The sequence below is a fragment of the Staurois parvus genome, unplaced genomic scaffold (assembly GCF_062004578.1).
Source record: "Staurois parvus isolate SC_StPar_1 unplaced genomic scaffold, SC_StPar_1.0 ptg000154l, whole genome shotgun sequence".
In the NCBI taxonomy this organism is placed as follows: domain Eukaryota; kingdom Metazoa; phylum Chordata; class Amphibia; order Anura; family Ranidae; genus Staurois; species Staurois parvus.
The window spans coordinates 14,232,581-14,255,523 of record NW_028317950.1 but is presented as its reverse complement, the minus strand read 5'-3'; the positions used below and the strand labels follow the sequence as shown (position 1 = coordinate 14,255,523).

Genomic DNA, 22,943 nt, shown 5'->3' with positions numbered 1-22,943 from the left:
CCAGGAGGGGGTAAAGCCAACCCCCAACAAGGTGGAGGCGATCCAGAAGTGGCCCCAGCCGAGTACACTACGAGAGGTGCGGGTGTTCAGTGGACTGGCCGGATACTACAGGAGGTTTATACCCAAGTTTGCTCATTTGATGGGCCCGTTAAACGAGTTATTGAGGGGCACTGCAGGGGGCCCGAAGCATCGCCCCACTGACGAAAGTCTACATGGTATGGGGGCTGTGTTATCCCAAGTCCAGGATGGACGTGAGAGAGTCATTGCCTATGGCAGCCGGGCTCTGAGGGAGTCAGAGCGCAACCCTGACAACTATAGCTCCTTCAAATTGGAACTACTGGCACTGGTGTGGGCCATGACCGAAAAGTTCGCGGAGTACCTGACCGGTGCAGAGGTGACCGTGATGACGGACAACAACCCGTTAGCACATCTGGAAAATGCCAAACTCAGTACGCTTGAGCAGAGGTGGTTGGCTCGCCTTTCTAACTACCAATACCGCATCAAGTTCTGGTCAGGTAGGGAGAACGGCAACACTGACACACTCTCCGGAGTTCCTGTAGGGTTGTCGGCTCAGAGTGCCAATGAGGAGCTAGAGGACACTGAAACTCCTGACCTTGGTCGATTACCCATGTTCCCGGACATGTCACATTCAAGTGGGGTGGCGTCCGGGATGCCAATTGTGCTGGGAAAGACGTTGGCTGATTGGGAGAGGGTCCAGGATAGTTGCCGGACCTGTGGAAAGTGAAAGAATGGGTCCGGACCAAGATCTGGCCTCAGTCAGAAGAGCGGGCTCGTCTGACTCCCGAGGGCCAAAAGTTGTTGAGGCAGTGGGATAAGCTAACTGTTACCCAGGGCCTCTTGTGTTGGACCATATACTTGCAGACAGAGTTGCAGTACCAGCGACAGATTGTCATCCCCATGTTTTTGGGACCGGAGGCTGGCTGGGAAGCCCATGAGAGGGGTGCCCATTTTGGCTCCAACGGCTCGTGTACTGTCCAGATTTGGCAGACATGGTGGCTGAGGCATGTCTTAAGTGTCGGCCCTGCATGCTGAGTAAGGGTACTGAACAGCGGACTCCTGTCCAGGCCATCTGGACATCAACACCCCTAGAGCTCCTTATGATCGACTATGTACAGATTGGGTATTCTACCTCGGGACACTCGTACTGTCTAGTCATGACAGATCATTTCACAAAGTATGCGGTGGCTGTACCCACCAGAGACCAGATGGCAGAGTCGGCCGCTGAAGCGATCTGCAAACACTTTATACAGGTTTTTGGGTGTCCACAGAGAATACATTCGGACCAGGGGGCATGTTTTCAGGGTACTCTAATGAATGAGTTGTACCAACTGTATGGTATTGAACATTCCCGCACCACCCCGTATCACCCCTAGGGAAATGGGGCGTGCGAGCGGTTCAACCGCACCTTGCTCCAGATGCTGCGGAACCGCCAAAAAGCTCGGTGGCCCAAATACCTACCTGAACTGATGTGGGCCTTTAATAACGGTACACAGTACCAACGGATACTCCCCACATATGCTCATGTTTGGGAGAGCCGGACGGGAGATTGAAGATCTCCACAAGCCCGATCCGATGGAGCCACCACCAAGAAATACTACCGCATGGGCGCAAGAGCACCGCCGCCGGCTGAGACCGATCCAAAAGGTTGTGGGGGAGTGCCTTAGACAAGTGGTATACCTCAATCCAAGACCAGTGCAGAAGGAGGGGTATGCCCCGGGTGATCTAGTGATAGTCAAAGCCAAGCGGCCGTCTGGAAAGTTGGATGGGCGGTCCCATACACAGTGAAGAGGAGGGTAGACCCTGCCATACCGGTCTATGAGGTAGAGCCAATAGGGACTGGGGGGCCCTCACGAAACTTGCACCGTAACATGTTGAGGCATTGTAATTTTGATGAACCAGTGTGCGTGGAGGGGATGGCTCCTCCTGCTCGGAGTACTGAGGAAATCCCCTTAGAGGAGGGGGAGGAATGGTGGGTTGTCCCTGCCCCGGTACCCCCAGAGGCTCCAACTATAGCAAGTTTGCCACCGAGGGAAAGTGTTGAGCGGGCAGCAGCTCCTCTCCTATTAAATGTGCCTGACGTCCCCAGTGTTTCTGAGCCTGTCACTCTACGAAGGTCAACAAGGCCCAATGCTGGTGTGCCCCCACAACGTTATGCCCAGAATGAGTTTGTATGGGGAGGGTTGCCGAGGACGACAACCTCTAGTGGGGTGGCATGTGAGATGGGGAAACAGCTCTCGTGAAATTACATGTTTTGAAATGTTTTACTGACATTCTGCGATTTAGCCACAAGATGTCACTGTTTTTCTAACACAGCCTCAGACTGCATAGATATTTCTATATTCAGGAAGGGGTGGGGTTTTACACATGGGAGCTCAGTGAACAGGAAGAGAGACTGCAGCCATGTTTTGATGATGGTGAAGGAAAAGAGCCATGTGAGCAGAGAATCCGTTGGCATCCAGGTGTGAGAATTGCAGCTAGTGAAGCTGATGGTGTTCAAGACGCTGATCCTGTTCAGAGAAAGGAAGATCACTGCCAGGAAGGCTGATGAGATCGCATGCTTGTTGGAGAGACATTTGTTCTGTTCAGAGTCACCAGTGGATGCAAGGCAGACCCGGGTCGGTAAGATTGTGCACGCACCTCATTTCAGTGTTGGTGCCTTCAGAGACTGAGACAGGCCTATAGTTAGTTAGGGTCTCTGTTTGTGTCAGGCCACAAGTGTTGTTACTGATCATTAGAAGGACTCCACAACTTAAAGTGACATTTCACATTGGAGAACTGATAAAATCCCACAAACTCAAGCCAGACTGGCGTTTTGCTCAGAAGGAATACTCAGGCACAGGCTACAGGGCCAGTTATGGGAGGGGGAATACTGTAGATTTGTGTGAGATTGTAAGCTGTTGTGCTGCACCGCAGGCTAGCCTATACCATACACCCATACACTGATTCCTGCTCTTTTAAGGCAATAACAGGTAAGGTGTGGCAGCTTAGTTGTGCCCGCCAGTAGGTATATTACTTCGCTTTCTACCGTCATCCATCAGAAGGCGCCGTGCTGTGCAGCACAAGGGTCTCAGCCTTTGGGCTGCGTGTATGTAAATTTATTGTATGTTCCCAGCATTTGTGGTTGTGTTTATTTGCCACATCTAAGTAAAATTCTGTTGTGGCAAAACCTGGTGTTGGGGTTGCCTTCCTCGTTCGTGACTTCACTGTATCCTGGGTACACGGCTTACACAGTCACAGCCCTGAGTAAATAAATTACATTTATTCTTCCACTTCAATAAAAGTGAACATGTTTCACTTGGCATTGAAATATACATTTCTATATATAAAGTTTAATTAAAGTAGCATTCCAGTCATAACTTAACGAACTCTAACAGAGGGATGCAACGATACCCTTCTTTGATCCTTGAGTACTTTTGGTCAAGTACTCACCGATACCAAGTACCGGTAATTTACGGTGCGATTTCAGTCAATACAAAAAGTATGGGTGCAAATTGCAATGCAAATAATAGCATGCATTTTGAACAGGAATACAATTCCTGTCCAAATCGCATGTGGTTTCCCCACTGCTCCTGTGTGAACCCAGGCTTGTTCACACAGGAGCGGTGCGGAAAACCTCCCTGCACCGATTCCCATGCTGTCACAGAAGGAAAAGCTGGGGATTTTAAATCCGATGTGGTACTGACCAATCAGAAGCCATCTAGCCCACACTGTCATCCTTGTGAGGACAGAAAGCTGCTTCACAGGTGTGGGGATTTGAAATCCCTGCGACTTTCTCTCCTCTTCTTGCAGGGATGAAAATACGGGTTAGACAACTTCTAACCAATCAATAGCCATCTAGTCCGTACTGTCATCTCTGCACTGAGAGGAGAGAAAGCCACAGGGATTTCAAATCCCCAGGTTTTCCTATCCTGTGACAGTATGGGATTGGTGCAGGGAGGTTTCCCACACAGCTCCTGTGTGAACTCAGGCTACAACAAGCCTGGGTTCACACAAGAGCAGTAGGGCAACCACCTGTGATTTGGATAGGAATTGCATTCCTGTTCAAATTGCATGCTATTCTTTGAGATGCAATTTGCGTCCATACATTTTGTATTTACTCAAATTGCACCGCAGAGTATTGGTTGTACAAAATATTTGAATCGGCACTGATATCGGTAAGCAGCAGCTTCCCTATAACGATAGAAGGCCGACAACGGCTGGGAAATGAATAGGAGGTGGCGTCACCCATAGTCCTACTATGGGGCATTCATTGTCAGCTGTCTCTGCTTTACACAGTAGTCGTTGCTGACAGCTCACATGGTTAGATAGAATTGCTTTCGAATGGGGGAGGGAGTGGGTGTAGAGTTAGTTAAGTTATGACTGAAATTTCACTTTAAAGCAGTAAAGTGGAAGTGGATCCAGTGGTGCACTGTCACAGCTGACAGGGTTTTCATTTTCACCCTTCCGGGTCTTCAGGCTCCAGCCATTTGAACAGCTGAGCCACAGTGACATCACTCCCACGCATGCACACGGGAGTCACAGCAGCATCACAGTGCTCTGAATCGACGGCGCACTCGAGAGTCCCATCCATTACGAGCTTGGTGTGCGTGTTCCGGTACCGTCACCAGGGGCTAGAGATGTCGAATATCCCCTAAATGGTGCACATTTAGGGGGTATTCACTGTAGCTGCAGGTAAGCCTTATTATAGACTTACCTTTAGGTACAACAGAAAAAGCAAACTTTACTACTGCTTTAAAGTAGATCTGAACGCATGAACATCCCCCATGGCTACTACTATAATGTTCAAGTATGCACAGCATATTTTCACATTATGGCACACCTCCAGTGATGTGATTTCAGTTCTCTCCCTTGACATTCCATCACTTCCCCTGACATGTTCTCCTGGTCTTTTTCTGGGTCTAGAGTCAGTGGCACACATTTCAGCCACGCGTCCTATCCAGGTTAAAAGAGGCCTCTAATGTCCTGCGGCCCTTTACTAACAGAGACTTCCCCTGCCTGTAGTGGTCCCAGGAGTCTCAGTGGCCAGATACTAGCCAAGGTACTTTCAGAGCATGAAGGTTTCTTGGCCAGGCTCCAGGTCTGTGGGCAGTGCCTGACAGTACCTTATAGTTCTGCTGCAATGAGTGCAGGAATCAGCATGTCCAGATGAGCTCATGTTTTAGGAAAACTAACCACCAATGAACAGGGACCCTTTTCTACTGACACTAATAAATGGGGTCCATCACCCAGTGACACCAATGTAATAGGAGCCTTCTCACACTGAGCACCAATGTTTGGGGGCACTTTACTGAACACCAATGTAATTAAGACATTTACATTGATCATTAACATAGAGGGGAATTCATACTGATCACCAATGTAATGGGGGAATTTATACGACCATAAAATAATGGGAATTTATACTGACCACTGATGTAACTGGGAAATTTACAGTGACCACCAATGTAATGGTGAAATTTACAGTGACCACTAATGTAATGGTGAAATTTACAGTGACCACTAATGTAATGGGAAATTTACAGTGACCGCTAATGTAATGGGAAATTTACAGTGACCAGTAATGTAACGGGGAATCCACACTGATCACTAATGTAACGGGAATTCACACTGATCACTAATGTAACGGGAATCCACACTGATCACTAATGTAACAGGGGAATCCACACTGATCACTAATGTAACAGGTGGAATCCGCACTGATCATTAATGTAACGGGAATCCACACTGATCACTAATGTAACAGGGGAATCCACACTGATCACTATTGTAACAGGGGATTCCACATTGATCACTAATGTAACAGGGGAATCCGCACTGATCACTAATGTAACGGGGAATCCACACTGATCACTAATGTAACGGAGAATCCACACTGATCACTAATGTAACAGGGGAATCCACACTGATCACTAATGTAACAGGGGAATGCGCACTGATCACTAATGTAACAGGGGAATCCGCACTGATCACTAATGTAACAGGGGAATCCACACTGATCACTAATGTAACGGGAATCCGCACTGACCACTAATGTAACGGGAATCCGCACTGACCACTAATGTAACGGGAATCCGCACTGACCACTAATGTAACGGGAAATCCGCACTGATCACTAATGTAACGGGAATCCGCACTGATCACTAATGTAACGGGAATCCGCACTGACCACTAATGTAACGGGAAATCCGCACTGATCACTAATGTAACGGGAATCCGCACTGATCACTAATGTAACGGGAATCCACACTGATCACTAATGTAACAGGGGAATCCACACTGATCACTAATGTAACAGGGGAATCCACACTGATCACTAATGTAACAGGGGAATCCACACTGATCACTAATGTAACAGGGGAATCTGCACTGATCACTAATGTAACAGGGGAATCTGCACTGACCACTAATGTAACGGGGAATCCGCACTGATCACTAATGTAACGGGAATCCGCACTGATCACTAATGTAACGGGAATCCGCACTGATCACTAATGTAACAGGGGAATCCACACTGATCACTAATGTAACAGGGGAATCCACACTGACCACTAATGTAACGGGAATCCACACTGATCACTAATGTAACAGGGGAATCCACACTGATCACTAATGTAACAGGGGAATCTGCACTGACCACTAATGTAACGGGGAATCCGCACTGATCACTAATGTAACGGAGAATCCACACTGATCACTAATGTAACAGGGGAATCCACACTGATCACTAATGTAACGGGGAATCCACACTGATCACTAATGTAACGGGGAATCCACACTGATCACTAATGTAACAGGGGAATCCACACTGATCACTAATGTAAGGGATGCATTTACACTTAACACTGTGGTAAGGAAAGAATTGAAAATGACCAATGTAATGGTGGTATTTACACTAACCACACTTATAATTTAGGCATTGGTTGACAGTGTAAATAGCCCTTTTTTATTGGTGATCTGTGTAAATGCTGCCAATCTATATGGGATTCTATGCTGAACACCTGTGTGCAGGGGACCTTTATTGGAGGAGATGTCTAAAATTTCTGCATGAATTTGAGGGGCGCTTCCTATGGTACAGAGGGTGGTTAAATGGGGGGGGGGGGGGTCACATTGTAGGGTGTGGTGGTGGCAGTATATGAGGGTTCCTTACATTTTAGGGGATGGGGATGTAGGGGCCTCACATTGCAGCGGATAATGATGGCTGCATAATGTTGTTAGTTAATACAATGTGGTTTTGCTAGGCGATAAAATGTGTTATTTTAGTCTGCATTCTAAAAGGGTGATATCATGTACTATTGTAGTCTATATCCTTGCTGAATAAAATAATGTGCAGCAGCTGGGTGATGGAATTTGCTATGTGATATATAGATATGCATATGATGTGTTCTTATGCTCATTTATATACATTATTAAACTGCTGTAATGGTACGATGATGTATATTGTGAGGTGGAAATGCAATGTGCTATGGTTATGACAGTGGCATTAGGATCAATTCACTGAGATTAGTTATTTTAACTCCATTTACTGTTTTATCTCACGATCATTTTCCCTTAATAATGTTCAATTTACAAACATAAATATCCTTTTGGTGTGGAATTTTTGCATAAAAAGAACACCTTCTCAAAGATCATTATTTTACCCCACAGTTCAGTAAGCTTCTAATGCGTATTTTACTTGCCATTATGTTCGTAATCATTGGGGCCCAGATATTATTTCTGTTAACTGATTTGTCTGCCACTGTCCACAGTCTTCATCCATCTTGATTGACTGGCCCAGAAAGGCATGTCTCCCACCATGCATGCAGCAGTTACTTTGCGCTGGCACCCATGGCATGATGACATTGTTCTGCTTTAAATGTATTTTTAAGCAATTTTCAAATTTTCCCTTATTTTTTTCCCTATATTTTTGACAATCCGATACATAGTACAGATAATGCAGGGTCTCCCTCTAGTGTCCATAATATCTATGAAGGTTCTTAATTATCCAGGTCATGATATAGCTAGTAGTACATTCAACTAGACTTTTTCTGTAATGTAAGACATTTAGCTGCTTATTCAATCCATATGTTGGGGTATCTGGGGCCCCCGTCATTGTTTAAAGGGGTTTTCGGACTCCGATAAGCCCCTTGCCTGCTGAACCCCAAAACTCCTGAGCCAAGGTTGCGAGGAAGAGGCTCTTGTCCTCTTCAACATGGCGACAAGGTGTTTGGGCAGGGTGGGTTTCCCTTAGCAAGGTAGCCCCCATGTTGTAGGCATTTGGCCTGACATGGTTTGAGGGGTGGAGTCACAAACTCCCCCACTCCTTTTTTGGCCTGCTGGACTACACGCTTGGATAAAGGATGAATGATGATGAATATGAATTTTGGGGGGAACCCAGTTCCTTTTTTTTTTCTTGATTTTTCAGTGGGGTCCCCCTTTAAAATTCATACCAGAAGGGCCAGATATGAAGTTTTGGGGGACCCCCGTGCTGTCTTATTTTGTTTTTTTATTAAATTGTTCTTGCATTAGCTGACAGGTGAATGAGCTGGTTGGGTTACCGGTTGTTGGTTGATGCTGGCTGTTGCCAGTTCTCTGACACCAACAGACCTGACCTGGAGCTATTACATTTAGCAGCGGTAGTAATACTGCTGCTAAATGTTTTGTTTCTAATTTTGTAAATTTCTTAAATATCGAGTGTTGAGACCTTGAAAAATTTGAAGAATTGTTTTTAATTAATTGACTTTAATGTACTATCACTTTTTTTTTTTTTACCATAGGTAAATTATAATATTGCCAGTATTTACCATAAATGTGATGCTTAACTGTAGTAAACTGACATTTTAAATATTGCATGTGATATTTCACATAAAGCACAAACATTGCATGTGATAAACTTTAGTAAATTGGCCCCTATAATGCTTATCCAGGCAGCTACAAATTGTTGGTATGCCATCTTAACATCCCATAGACTTGAATGGGACCTGAAATGGCTCTACAATAACCGTATACAGTTTTTCTTTTTAACTAATTCTGTTTGACTTTTTTTTTTTTCATTCTTTGTTGCATTTCAGTGCTGCTGATCTTTCAGCCATTTTCTTTCTACATGCTCTTGGTCTAGTGTAGAACACATTTACTTCTTGATGGTGACAATAGCGGGCTGTGCCTGCACAATGTTTGTTGGGAAGGTCACTTTAAGCCTTCACTAGGGTCTAGGTCAGGGGTGGGCAAACTTTTTGACTTGAGGGCCGCAATGGCTTCATATATTGGACCCGGGGGCCGGACCAAGAGTAGATGAATGATGTGTATGTGTCATCCATAGTAAGTATAGTAATATTCCCCCATAGTAAGCATAGTAATTAATCTCCCATATAGTAATTCATCCCCCATATAGTAATTCATCCCCCATATAGTAATTCATCCCCCATAGTAATTCATCCCCCATATAGTAATTCATCCCCCATATAGTAATTCATTCCCCATATTAATTCATCCCCCATATTAAGTCCCCAAGTCCCCCCTGTGTCAATTCACTTACCTTTGCTCCGCGCGTTCCTCTCGCCGTGTTCCCGCACCGTTCCGGTGTAGCATGAAAATCTGTCTCCTATGAGGATCTGTCCCCCTCGACGTATGTGCCAGTTTCAGGCATTAGCAGCCGATCGGCGATCTCCGGCACATGCGCAGATACGTCGAGGGGGACAGATCCTCATAGGAGACAGATTTTCATGCTACACCGGTCTTCAGGGCGGACTGTGAGAGGAGCCTAGCGGGAGCCTAGCTCCGCGGGCCGGATTAAAAGGTCCGCCGGGCCGTAGTTTGCCCATTACTGGTCTAGGTTGACAGCGCAGGAGCACAATTGGGAGATAGTAGGTGTCCCATAGTAAGATGTGGCTAAGCAAGGACCTTCATGGCAGAATCACAAAGTATTCTAATGGAAGCTACAGTCTGAAAAAGCTTGAAAAGCGCGTTTCCAAGCATGCGCAAAGTCCGTGTTTGCCAGGTGTGCACCTGAATCAAACAGATGGAAGAGGCATTAGATTGGGTGGTCTTTAGAATAGATCTACATTAGTTGGTCTAATGCCTCCTCCATTAGCTTGAATAAGGAGAGCACCTGTCTATTACGGACTCAGCGCCTGCTCGGAAATGCGTTGCACACCCCCCCTGGTGACGGCATGATGCCAGACGCTTGGTCCACAGTTGCGTTCCAATGTTTGGCTTCGAGCAGCAGAGGTGATGGCCAGCTTCTTCCATTTATGCCAGAGACAGACACTGGAGTGCCTCAGCGTCTACCCCTTGTGGAATGGCGGTCCTGTCACCCTTGGTATTATGATGAGCCTGTTATGTCTTTAATCATGTGAGTTGCCTAACTTATTCTCTATTAAATTTACATAATAGTCTGTACTTAGAGACGCTGGTTTTTCTCTTTTCTGTTGCATATTTGAAGCGAGCTTCTACTCTCTCTTCAGCTTGCCTACACTGGATGGACTTGTTATGAGATATTTAAACTGGATTGTTGTATTCACATCGATCTTACAACCGTTTGATTTAAACCATGTTCTATGTGCCTACTTTTTAACTTTGAAAAAGCTTAAAAGTGACACTAACTCAATTTCAAGGTCTAAAATATCTCAATATTTTTCTTGTTCTTCTGCATTCTCCCTTAATATACCTGATATGGCAAATCATATTTAATTGACTCATTAATGGGAGGGCTAGGCCACACTGCCCTTTAAGCCCATCCACCATTGACCAGTCTCCATTACAAAATATGACCATGGAGACATAGAATAAATAATGTTCTAATAAACTTTAATGAGCCACACGTTTTCTGCTGATAAAGATAATAATGGAGAATGAAGCCACTTTGTAATACACGCAAAGTCATCTTTATTTTGTACTCGGATAACTTAATAAAAAAATTATTGAAACAGAAAATTACATTAACATTTTACAGCTTGTAGGACATTTTATGTTTGGGTTTAGATTCACTTTAGGTTTAGTCCCCTTGATATTGTACACGGTGTAACGACTCCTTTTTTTCAGTGATGAAGTGCATAAGCTTGTCCAGGGACTGACGCTACCTAAAGGAACTTCTGCACTGGATATCGCTTTTGAACTCTACACAGACCAGTGGGGAGCAAATCCAGATCAGGAGGTCATGAAGAAGACCGTGGTTGACATGGAGACAGATTACATCTTCCTGGTCCCAACACAGGAAGCTCTGGCTCTTCATTATATGCATGCACAGTAAGTACTGACAGCTAATTGTAATGTAAGGTATTGGTAGGCCAGCATGTTTGGAAAGCATCAACATTTTCAAATTGTGCATTTTTTTCCTATGTCTGGCTGCCGCTGGAAATTTGTGGGTAAACCCAGCAGGTTTTATTGCGAGGAGTCACAGGAGTCTCTGGGGTTTAAAACATTCCCCCGAAGACATCCAAATCAAGAAATGTTGGGAGCAAGATAAAAGTTTTTCGAATGAAACGCGTTAGCTTTGGTTGCTTTATGGAATATTTTACTCCTTGGAAATAATATAGAAAAAGTTTTTACTTTCACCTTGTTGCTGACGTTTCGTGATTTAGATGTCTACACACAAGCAGATAGAGCCTGCTAGTCTGGCACGGTGATGTTCAAACTCTAGCCTGAGAGCTGTGTGATCAGGTTGTAGCACCTTATTCTTATTTTGAATTCCTCCCAAAGACTGGTACATAGTACAGAAGCTGCCAGTCATACAAGCACAGTGCCACGCACAATTCAGGCTCGGACTAGGGGATGTCTTTAGTATTTATTGCTCAAAAACTTTAACAAGAACGGGGTTTAGGATCACAGAATGCTCCAAAATGATCAGTAGCAACAATGGGAGGACAAACTTATCTCTAGTCTCCCAATTGCAGCTTTCTGGAAGTAGCAGGGGATGGTTGGAATATCTAAAGCCCCATAGCTGCAGACCACAGGACAATCTCTGGCCACGGATCCCCTCTGCTTTGCTTAGCTATCATCCCCATGTGAGATCTTTACTCAGTGTCCTTTGTGCTGTCTTCCACCTTCGACTTAAATGAAATTGCCCAGAGATGGGAATTAGGTGAAAAGCACTGGAACTGGATATGATTATGTAGCATACCTTTGACATCTCAAAGGCAATATAGCACCTCCAGAGGCCAGGGGCAGGCTAGCATTTCACCCCAGAGCTCAGTCCATGGCTAAAATAGGGGGGACAAGAAAGGATATTGGGTGCCAGTCACTTTTGTCATATTAAAGTTTTATTACAGAACAGTGAGGGTTAGGGGTCCCATATACAAAAGCACAGGGGTAGGCAAATTTCTGCCCTCCAGATGTTGCGAAACTGCAAGTCCCATTATGCCTCTGCCACTGGGAGTCATGCTTATGGCTCTCAGCCTTGCAGTGCCTTATGCGACTTGCAGTTCTGCAACAGCTGGAGAGCCAAAGTTTGCTTACCCTTGCTAGCAGATCACTTATAGACTCTCCAGATCAATGTCAAGCTTTACAGTGGCAGGACCTTTAAGCTGACCTGGCAACACTGTAAACACGTTCCCAAATTTCAGTGCATTCAAAATATGGTAGAATTCAATGTTTTTTGCTAATTTGCGGCAGCTCTTCGATATGTCACACAGCCTACTGCATTTACTGAGGCATGTGTTGCTTCTTTCTTTTTATTATTTTCCTGTATACATATACAATATGTCCTGTTATGATGGATGTACCTTTCATATCTTTTTTTCTTCTACTGACTGGTTACCTCTCGGGATGTTAATCGGTAATGTGATGTGTGCTAGCTGTTTTAATATTGTTTTTTTAAAGAATTAAAAAAAAAAAACTCAGTGCATCCTGCAAATGAACCGCCAGGCCGTTTTGAGAGACCAGCCTTCTTTCTCTCCAGCATGGGGCCTCCCCTGGGTCTCCTCCTTGGCACAGCTTCCTTCAAATCAGGCAGGGCCACTTCAAGACAACTTCAGGGCATGTTGGGCTACAAAGCAGGCTATTGGGCCTAACCGCAGAGCTCCATCCAGCAGCACCTTATGAATTCTTTACCTTTGCATGATATAACCGTCCCCTTTTATTCTTCCTTCCTATACCATCCTTGTAGCAAAACCTTCTCCACAGCATTTGTGAAAAGGCTTCCATCTGACACAGCATTGCCTATGTTCCTATGATTGCATTTCCTATTCTGGATCTGTAATTTGCTCCAACTGATCTAGAACAAACACACAGACCAGGAGCTCTGACTTCACGAATGTGTAAAGAATATAATGTGCTGCTACAGGCTTTTTCTCGCACTCCAGCCACCCAGCATCAGGAGCAGGCTCTTCACGGTTGTGAAACTCTCCGAATCCAACACCTCAGTCCTCAGAAGAAGGGAGGGGGTGAGCCCTTTAGTGTAAAAGCTGAGGTTATATTTATTAAAGCAAACTAAAGCACATACAAGTCCACATGGTGCAACCAAAGCTAACACGGCTCACTGCTAATTGGAGCTTAATGATACAGTTGGTGAGTGACTTTTTCCCCCATTCTTCTGAGGATTGAGGTCTGACTGCACTAGCTGCATGCTTGCTCCAGGTCAGCTACTAGCTATTTCAGTCAGATCAGTATTGGCAGCCTCCATATGTCTTTAAATATAGGGTTAAAAATAAAAGCACAGATCGAAACACAGCAAATGGTCACTTTCTCTTGATTTGAGACTGAAACTAAAGCAGTAACGGAATTAGCTCACAGTTATTTCTGTTTTATTCCAGGAATGCCAATACCTACAGCTACCTGTTTTCTCACCCATCTCGCATGCCTGTGTACCCAAGCTGGATGGGAGCCGATCATGCTGAGGACCTGCAGTTTATGTTTGGTAAACCATTCAGGAACACCGTCGCTTACAGGCCACAAGACCGTGATGTCTCTGAAGCCATGATGGCTTACTGGAGCAACTTTGCTGCGACTGGGTAAGCTAGTTTTCTTCTTGTACAACAAGGGTGACATTTAAAAACACAGCTGGTTTTCTCTCAGATGGCGATATGACTCTGTTGTGAAGTAATTCACCTCTATGATTAGGCTATGAACTAGTATGTGGAACTTGAGTCAGGAAAAAGCTGCTCCCATCTGTGTCTTGTGTTTTGCTTCACGACAGAGTTCTTTTAAAAGTCCGGATGGATTTAATCATTAAGCAGTTTATTAACAAAATGTACATAGCTATACAACCTAAACAATCTAAGCCAGCCCCTCAAACTAGGTCTACACCCTTGAAATTTGCCTTGTAAATCAGACCGGTTTAGGAGCTGCAAACTACGCCAGGCCAGGCAGTTTTCTCGTCCTCTTTTGCGCTGATGGGGCATTGCAGCTTTTTTTCTATAGGCCCTAATGGAATAGCCATCTTTTTGAAAGCCTGCAGGAAGATGGTTTATCCAGAAGAGCCTTTAGATAACTTGTTGCTCATGTCCAGTACTGTATGGTTTGGCATAGGCAGAGGTTCCAGTTTGGTCATCTACTGATCGGTGATATGTACAAGAAGGTATAGATTGTATGAGAAGGGCAAGGGAGGGCTGTTAGACTTAGGTTGTTTAAAAGTATTGCTAGCCAGGAAAAGAGCAACAATTAGTGGCTCTCATTTGGATGTCCACTGTTTTCATTTTGCTTTATTTCCACTTAAAATCTGACATGTAGACACCATCCCCACCCCTCACTAAAAATAACCTGACTGACTTTATTGGTTTGCTGTGGCAAAAATGGCTTTCAACTGCTGCTCTAAGATAATGGCTCAGGTTTCATACTTAATAGGAAAGCTTATAGTTCTGATCCTGCAGACTCAGATTTTAGGCTGGCGGATTACCAAGATATACCAACATCTACACAGTGGGAGGTCCCACCTAAGAAATCAGTTTACATGATATCCAGTCAAGGCAATGCACAATGCCTGCTTTTATCACGTCTGAAATCTTCATCACTTTATTCTTTAGCTTCATTCTTCTGTTATGTTTGCAGAGCCAAAAAACATAGTTGTCACAACCCTCAGACAAACACATTTACACATTTGTAAATAGGTTTACCTACAAAAGCATAAAACTCATGCTCCACTTGTACTTGAGGGTTTTTAATTGTTGAGCGTTTTTGAGCTTTGAACTGCAAAATGTTCAAATGTGAATGGGTCCTGACTCTCAACTTTACCATTTTGACAGAGATCCCAGCAAAGGACACTCTAAAGTCCCCACAGCTTGGTTGAATTACAACACTCAGTATGGGATGTATCTGGAGATCAACAAAAAAATCAATTATAAGTCCATGAAACAAGATCTAAGGTCTCCTTATGTCAAGTTTTGGTGTACCACCTACCGCAATTTGCCCAGTGCATAACTGTGAAACTCAAATCTGAAATAAAGTGCACATTGCAAAAGCAAGAGGTCTTTGTGTTTCTCTGTCTTTGTTACTGATTGTGTTGGGGTTTTGACTATGATGTTGGCTGGAGAAAGGCTTCACAACTTTGGTCAACCGTAATCTTAGTGGTGTCATTCAATATCAAGCAGGAGCTGCAATAAAAACAACCAATATAACCATGTTGTTCCTTTTGAAATTCTTTGTAAGATTATATCTAAAACAAAGTGTGCATTATTGGGAGCCAAATTAAAAACAACGATAAAGGGAATTTGGAGAGAGTTTAGATTTGACAACTAAATTATTAGGAAGGATGTGAGGTTAGAGAAACTTTGATAACTTGAAGGCAATCAGTATAATAATTAGCAAATTCAAGCAGGGCCCTAGACATAGGCTTTTTTTTTTAAACTGTGGGAATATAAACAATCATCCTCTCTTGATGTATATCCCATGGCTAGATCTCCACTCTGTCCCTCAATACCACTATTTGTATATACGTCATATATAGTTTAGCTCTCGCTGCACTTATGACCGCTAGAGAAATGTGAAATGTGGCTCTCATACACAAAAGGGATAATATCATTTGTAAGCCCCCCCCCCTTCCCTTGGTCATTCACAAAACGTCATGCAGTTCTTTTGTTCAACCTGCAGGCTGAACAACAAGAAAAATCTTGCCATGTATGGCTAACTAAAACCTGTGAATACTATTTCAGTAGACTATTTACAAGAACACAGAACACAGAACAAGAATCCAGCCCCTTGTGTGGTTCATCCAACTTGGGCTGGGAGAGCTGTTTCCACGAACTTAGTCCCACCATGTTCCAATCTCTGAGAAGTCCCCTGGGGAAATTGAAATAAGTGTTTTGGGCACTGTGGTCACATGCAATGAACTCTGCGTCTCTGGTAGTCAGTGCTGTGTTCCTCTAATAACCTATAAAGGATGCAGGAATACTTTTCTCACTGTCGTTTATTTTGTCTTCACCGAACTTGATAAAACTAAAGCTGGCCATTGGTGGGCCAACTCTCGGTTGGTTCAGCAGGGACCGGCCGAGATTCAATCCATGTTTTGGCAGGCTGGTTGTACCCAAGTCAATGCATCGGCTATAGCTGCTAACAGTAATCATTGTGTTCTCCTGGCAGGGGTGGTTCCCCATACCCTCCCTCCCTTCCTTGCAGGAAAAAAAAATCGCATCATCTGTGGCCTGCCTTACAGTTGCTTATCAATTCTGAGTGTCATCCTAGAATGACTACACTCCCACAATGTATCAGATCTCCCTTTGTACAACTCTACCCTTCTCCCTTTACTTTTTTTAAGCATTTGACACAAAACAAATTATCTTCCTAGGCTCCCACCTTCCCCATGGAGATGAATAGGTAGGTTATATTAATAGCATACCCATGCACACCTAGAGAGGTGAAGCTAGTGCAATAGGATCATTTTTCAAATCCAAAAAAAAGGAACTGAAGTTGAAGGACAGTACCATATGTTGTGTATCCCATGGCCAGGTAGATGGAAATAGAGCAGGTGCAGAAATCACAGTATGGAGCTATGAACAACACTTTTATGCTTCAGCTTAATTATCTGTTTATTGTTTGCTGTTGGAATTTTATTTTTTAGGAAATTGGAATAAAATTCCGTCTCCCAAAAAATAGGAGGAAATGATCATGGACCACATAAACTTAATATTTTAAATATGCTTGAACACTGGCCTGAGTCGCATCTCAGCATCTTATACGTCCTATGGACTCCAGAAACAAGATCGTTCCACTCCAAGGAATTTCTGGATCCTTCCCTGCTTCCTGTCATGGAGTGTAACTTCCCCTGTAACGTTCTCTCTAATGTATGACAAAAATTATTCATGGAATGGTGAGAAACTCTTTGCACAATGTTCATTTGGGTTTCCTTTGCATGTCCTGGCTTACTCTCACCAGTCAAAATGCACTGGTAGGTTCTTCAGCTATTTGTATGCTGTAGTAGGTAGATTAGATTGTAAGCTCCTTTCAGGCAGGGACGTCTTTTTCACGTGAACTGAAACTGTGACCAAAACTTTTATATACTTTTAAATAGAGTGAGGAAGGATTGGTAATGTCTGTAAGATTTTTGTTAATGTTTGTGTCCCTACTGGTCAGATTTTTCCCTCATTCCAGAGACACAACAGGAGGTGGGGAAATCACCTCTAATAGTTTAGTCACACAGGTAACCCATATCTGGTTATATGCTTTCACGTAACAGCAGAGAAATCGGACAGCCACCAATGTACAGAGGGGAAAATAATTATTTGATACCTTGCAGATTTTGTAAGTTTGTTCACTTACAAAGAAATGAAGGGTCTATAACTTTTTATCATATGTGTATTTTAAATGATAGATATAGAATATCAACCAAAATCCAGAAAAAAACACGATACAAATGTTATAAATCTAGTTCCAGTTCAGCGAGTAAAATAAGTATTTGTTCCCCTACCAACCAACAATAATTCTGGCTCCCACAGACTGACTATGTGCTCATGTGGTACACAGATTAGTCCTGTCAGTTTAAGAAGGTGCTCCTAATGACAACTCGTTATGTTAAACATAACATGTTATGTTTAAAGACACCTGTCCACAGAATCTCTTTCATGGGCACCACCATGGGCAAGGTCAAAGAGCTGTCAAAGGACATCAGGGACAAGATTGTAGACCTGTACAAGACTGGAATGGGCTACAAGACCATCAGCAAGAAGCTTGGAGCTTGATACAACTGATGGAGCATTTATTCGCAAATGGAAGAAATACAAAATAACCATCAATCACCCTCAGTCTGGAGCTCCATGCAAGATTTTGCCTCATGGGGTAAGGATGATCATGAGAAAAATGAGGAATCGGCCCAGAACTACACAGGAGGTGCTTGTGAATAATCTTAAGGCAGTTGGGACTACAGTCACCAAGCAAACCATTGGAAACACAATACGCCACCATGGATTGAAATCCTGAAGCACCTGCAAGGTCTACCTTCTCAACAAGGCACATGTACAGGGCCATCTGAAGTTTGCCAATGAACATCTAAATGGTTCAGAGAAGGATTGAGAGAAAGTGCTGTGGTCAGGTGAGACCAAAATTGAGTTCTTTGGCATTACCGTGACTCGTTGTGTTTGGAGGAAGAAAAATGCTGACTTTGATCCTAAGAACACCATCCCTACAGTCAAGCACGGAGGTGGAAACATTATGCTTTGGGGCTGTTTCTCTGCTAAAGGTACAGGCCGACTTTGCTGCATCAAGGGGCCAATGGACATGGTCCATGTATTATGAAATATTGGATAAGAACCTTCTTCCCTCAGCCAGGACACTGAAGATGGGTCGTGGATGGGTCTTCCAGCATGACAATGACCCAAAACATACCACCAAGGAAACGAAGGCGTGGCTCAAGAAGAAGCACATTAAGGTCACGGAGTGGCCTAGCCAGTCTCTAGACTCTAATCCTATAGAAAATTTATGGAGGGAGCTGAAACTTTGAGTTGCCAAGCAACAGCCAAGAAACCTTAAGGATTTAGAGAAGATCTGTAAAGAACAGTGGTTCACAATCCCTCCTGAGATGTGTGCAAACCTAGTAACCAACTACAACAAACGTCTTCCCTTGTGCTTGCCAACAAGGGTTCTTCCACTAGTACTAGGTCATGTTTTGCTTGGTGGTCAAATACTTATTTTACTAGATTATATAGTGAAACTCCTGCACTACTTAAAACTAAGTGATTATGCTATACAATAAATGTGATATAGAATAGGTGTGTATCTTTTTAAATGACTATTGCTGGTGCTAGCATTAAGTGAAGTGTATTATCTGGTGGATGATGCTGCGCTGCTAATATCCTAATTGTTTGTGATGCTTGCACATAACTAAATTATCATACAATATAAACAAGTATAAAAATATCTATTGCATTTCAACTTGTACAAATATATAAATGTGTCAGTTCATAAAGTCCACATATAAGTGCGTGAACATCAAACACCAAAATATACATGCTCCTTGTTGACTTTGCACAAGACAGTGCCACCTCTGTGCTTACAAAACACTCACCTCCAAATTTGTATCATCGTGTGTGTATATAACATGTCATCCAGATCCCACCAGCTCCTTCTGCCTCCTTCTCCTCCAGACTACTAGGGGCTTTTCACTCCTTTTTTACATAAAACCAAAATGGAAGGGAAGAATGGTGCTTTTAAACCTCTTATGCATTCATACTGTTGCCTTCACCTTGCCCTTGCGCAAAATTTTAGTGTTTATTAAAATAAAGTATTGTACTTACAATTCACAAGATAAACCATCACTTCTATTGTTGCGATCTCAATAAGTGCTTCCACATGACATCGCTTCCGGTTCACGTCTGCCTCTGTTTGCCCTAAATGTTGCGTCACTGTCACGTGACTTCATCAGGGGTTGTTCTGTTTTGTTTTGTGTAAGGGTTCATGTCCGGGTTTAAACTCTTGCGATTACATACCTGTGTCCAGGGGGTCAATTTAGCAATAAAGGAATTAGGGCTTACATGTCTTTAGGTCTCTCCTCCATTCACATAATTTGGCATAGCCATTCTGTAACAGCGTTGTGCATCAGCTGCAGATAGGAGCATTTTCAAAAAAATGTTCTATAGATGGCTTCAGGGGCAATTAACAGTACGGTTGTTTTGGAAGTGTTTGATATCCTTTTTATCTTAATTTTGTTATACATTTTTGAAGATTAGTTCATAAAAAGGGATAGAATCTGAAGGACTCCCACTACTGTATATGTGTGCCATGGTTCCTATGTAATTTTGGCATATCAAACAGATATAACGTTTATTTAGAAAGATTTGGTGTAATACTTGTAGGGATCTATAACAATATTTTAGTAGCAAGACTGGCTTTTGAGGTGTGTGACCAATGTGTTCACTCAGGGCTTTTTACCCCTGCCATGTGAGGGGGGCTCCAAGGCCTTGTTGGCAGACAGCCCCCAAACATTCTGGATCCCATTGGATTCTCTAGAGATTTAAACACATCCAGATCCAGTCTCTTTCCCAGGGCAGAGTGCTCATTCCATCACCCAGTTCCAGGTGTACAGTGGAGGGAGGCAGCAAGCAGCTCATGAGACACAGTTTTAACTAAAACCAAGGTTTACTCCCTCCCCCAGCCTATACAAATGTTTCCACCCTCCTCACTGACACCAGTGCTTTTGTTTTTATTTTTTTCCCCCTATTAGCATCATTGGTATCAGAGCATTCTTCCTCTCACTGACCACAGCTGCCAGGGCATTCTTCACTCCACTGAATACAGGTTCCAGGGCATTCTTCCTTCCACTGACCACAGCTGCCAGGGAATCTATCCTCCCACTAACCACAGCTGCCAGGGAATTTATCCTCCCACTGACCACAGCTGCCAGGGAATTTATCCTCCCACTGACCACAGCTGCCAGGGAATTTATCCTCCCACTGACCACAGCTGCCAGGGAATTTATCCTCCCACTGACCACAGCTGCCAGGGATTTTATCCTCCCACTGACCACACCTGCCAGGGAATTTTCCCTCCCACTGACCACACCTGCCAGGGAATTCTTCCTCCCACTGACCACACCTGCCAGGGAATTCTTCCTCCCACTGACCACACCTGCCAGGGAATTCTTCCTCCCACTGACCACACCTGCCAGGGAATTCTTCCTCCCACTGACCACACCTGCCAGGGAATTCTTCCTCCCACTGACCACACCTGCCAGGGAATTCTTCCTCCCACTGACCACAGCTGCCAGGACATTCTTCCTCCCAATGACCACAGCTGCCAGGACATTCTTCCTCCCACTGACCACAGCTGCCAGGACATTCTTCCTCCCACTGACCATGGCTTTCAGGGAATTCCTTCTCCCACTGACCATAGCTGCCAAAGCATTTTTCCTGCCACTGATCAGACACCAGGGCATTCTTCCTCTGAATGATCACAGCTGCCAGGGCACTCTTCCTTCCATTGATCAGACACCATGGCATTCTTCTGCACACTGACTACAGCTGCCAGGGCATTCTTCCTATCAATGATCACACGTGCCAAGGCATTGTTCCTTCCGCTAATCACTGACATCAGGCATTCTTCCTTTGACTGACCACAGACATCAGCAAGTCTTCCTGCCATTGACCACATATGTCAGAAAATTCTTTGTTCCACTGAACACCAATGTCAGGGTATTCCTGGTCCCATTAACCACAGCCATCAGGGAGTTCTTTCTCCCAATGAACACCAAAATCAGTGTATTCCTTCTCTAACTTACCACATGTCAGAGAAATCCTCCTGCTGAACACCAACTTTAGGGCTATCTTCTCCTCACTGACCATCAACATCATGACATTCTTCCTCCTCTGGACACTGATGCCAGAGTTTCGTTTCCTCACATTGACAACAGACACCAGGCATCTTCTCCAACAGACTACTAGTGTCAGTCATTTTGTCTTTCCACTGGCATTTTTCACTCCTACTGACCAGCAAAGTAAGTGACCCTTTTGATAAATACTCCTGACTGTTGGACCCTGCACACACTGCAATACATTGCATAGTTTTGATTGCTACACTCTTTACACCACTGCATCCGATGCTTTGCATTGCACTTGGTGATGTAAGGCTTGGATGCGGCTGCTCGGTCATGGAAACCCATTCCATGAAGTTTGGAGGTCTTTAGCTATTGACTCTGCAGACAGTTGGCGACTTCTGCTCACTGCGTGCTTCAGCATGCGCTGACCCTGCTCTGTCATTTTACATGGTTGCTGTTCCCAGTTGCTTCCACTTTGTTATAATACCACTAACAGTTGACTGTGGAATATTTAGTAGCAAGGAAATTTCACAGATGGAATTATTGCACAGGTAGCAACCTATCACGGTATTCACTGAGCTCCTGAGAGCGACCCATTCTTTCACAAATGTTTGTAGAAGCAGTCTGCATGTCTAGGTGCTTGATTTTATACACCTTTGGCCATGGAGGTGATTGGAACACCTCAATCCAATGATTTGGAGGGCTGTCCCAATACTTTTGGCAATATAGTGTATCTTCCAGCCATGCACAGGCAGTGGCACAGCACCTAACCTTGGCTGCAGCTGTCAGAGGAGCAGTACAAAGAACTGGACTAGATAGGGGTATAGATTATCACAGAGTACGGACTTTGCATGCTCAGACTTTATTTAAACGTGCCTTCTGAAGCTAGGCCTTGTATTGAGCATAATGGAGCCATGGCCATTTGTCACTGAAAGTCTCCCTCTTTCTCAAATTACAAAAATTACAAAATTGGGAGGTATGAACTAGTTGTAGTAGACAAATTTGTATGTAACTGAAAAGGAATCTGTGAAAGGGTGCTGCCTAAATGTTGGTGACGTTAACTTTGTATGCAAAGGGTTATGTGTTAGTAGAGTTTATATACAGGTTTGGCCCTGAACCTGATAAGCTGTGTATGTGCAGCTGCGGAGGCTCACACAGCCTCCCTTGAGTCATTTAGGACAAGAACTGAAGCCTTCTGTGCCAGGTGATCCCATGTGGATTCGTATCACCTGCCAATCTGTATATAAAGGTAGCAGTAAGGCCACTCTTTGGAATT

General features: G+C 44.0%; 1 protein-coding gene across 1 annotated transcript in view; it reads left to right on the top strand.

The window, feature by feature from the left end:
• Nucleotides 1-15,392, top strand: part of LOC149463539 (bile salt-activated lipase-like) — a 52,803-nt gene extending 37,411 nt beyond the window's left edge. Inside the window, exons 9-11 of the mRNA XM_089675355.1 lie at nt 11,038-11,241; nt 13,746-13,943; nt 15,174-15,392. Of these exons, the coding sequence (XP_089531481.1) occupies nt 11,038-11,241; nt 13,746-13,943; nt 15,174-15,348 (577 nt within the window). The 3' untranslated portion in view covers nt 15,349-15,392. The remainder of the gene's footprint in view (nt 1-11,037; nt 11,242-13,745; nt 13,944-15,173) is intronic.
• Nucleotides 15,393-22,943: the final 7,551 nt, after the last annotated feature.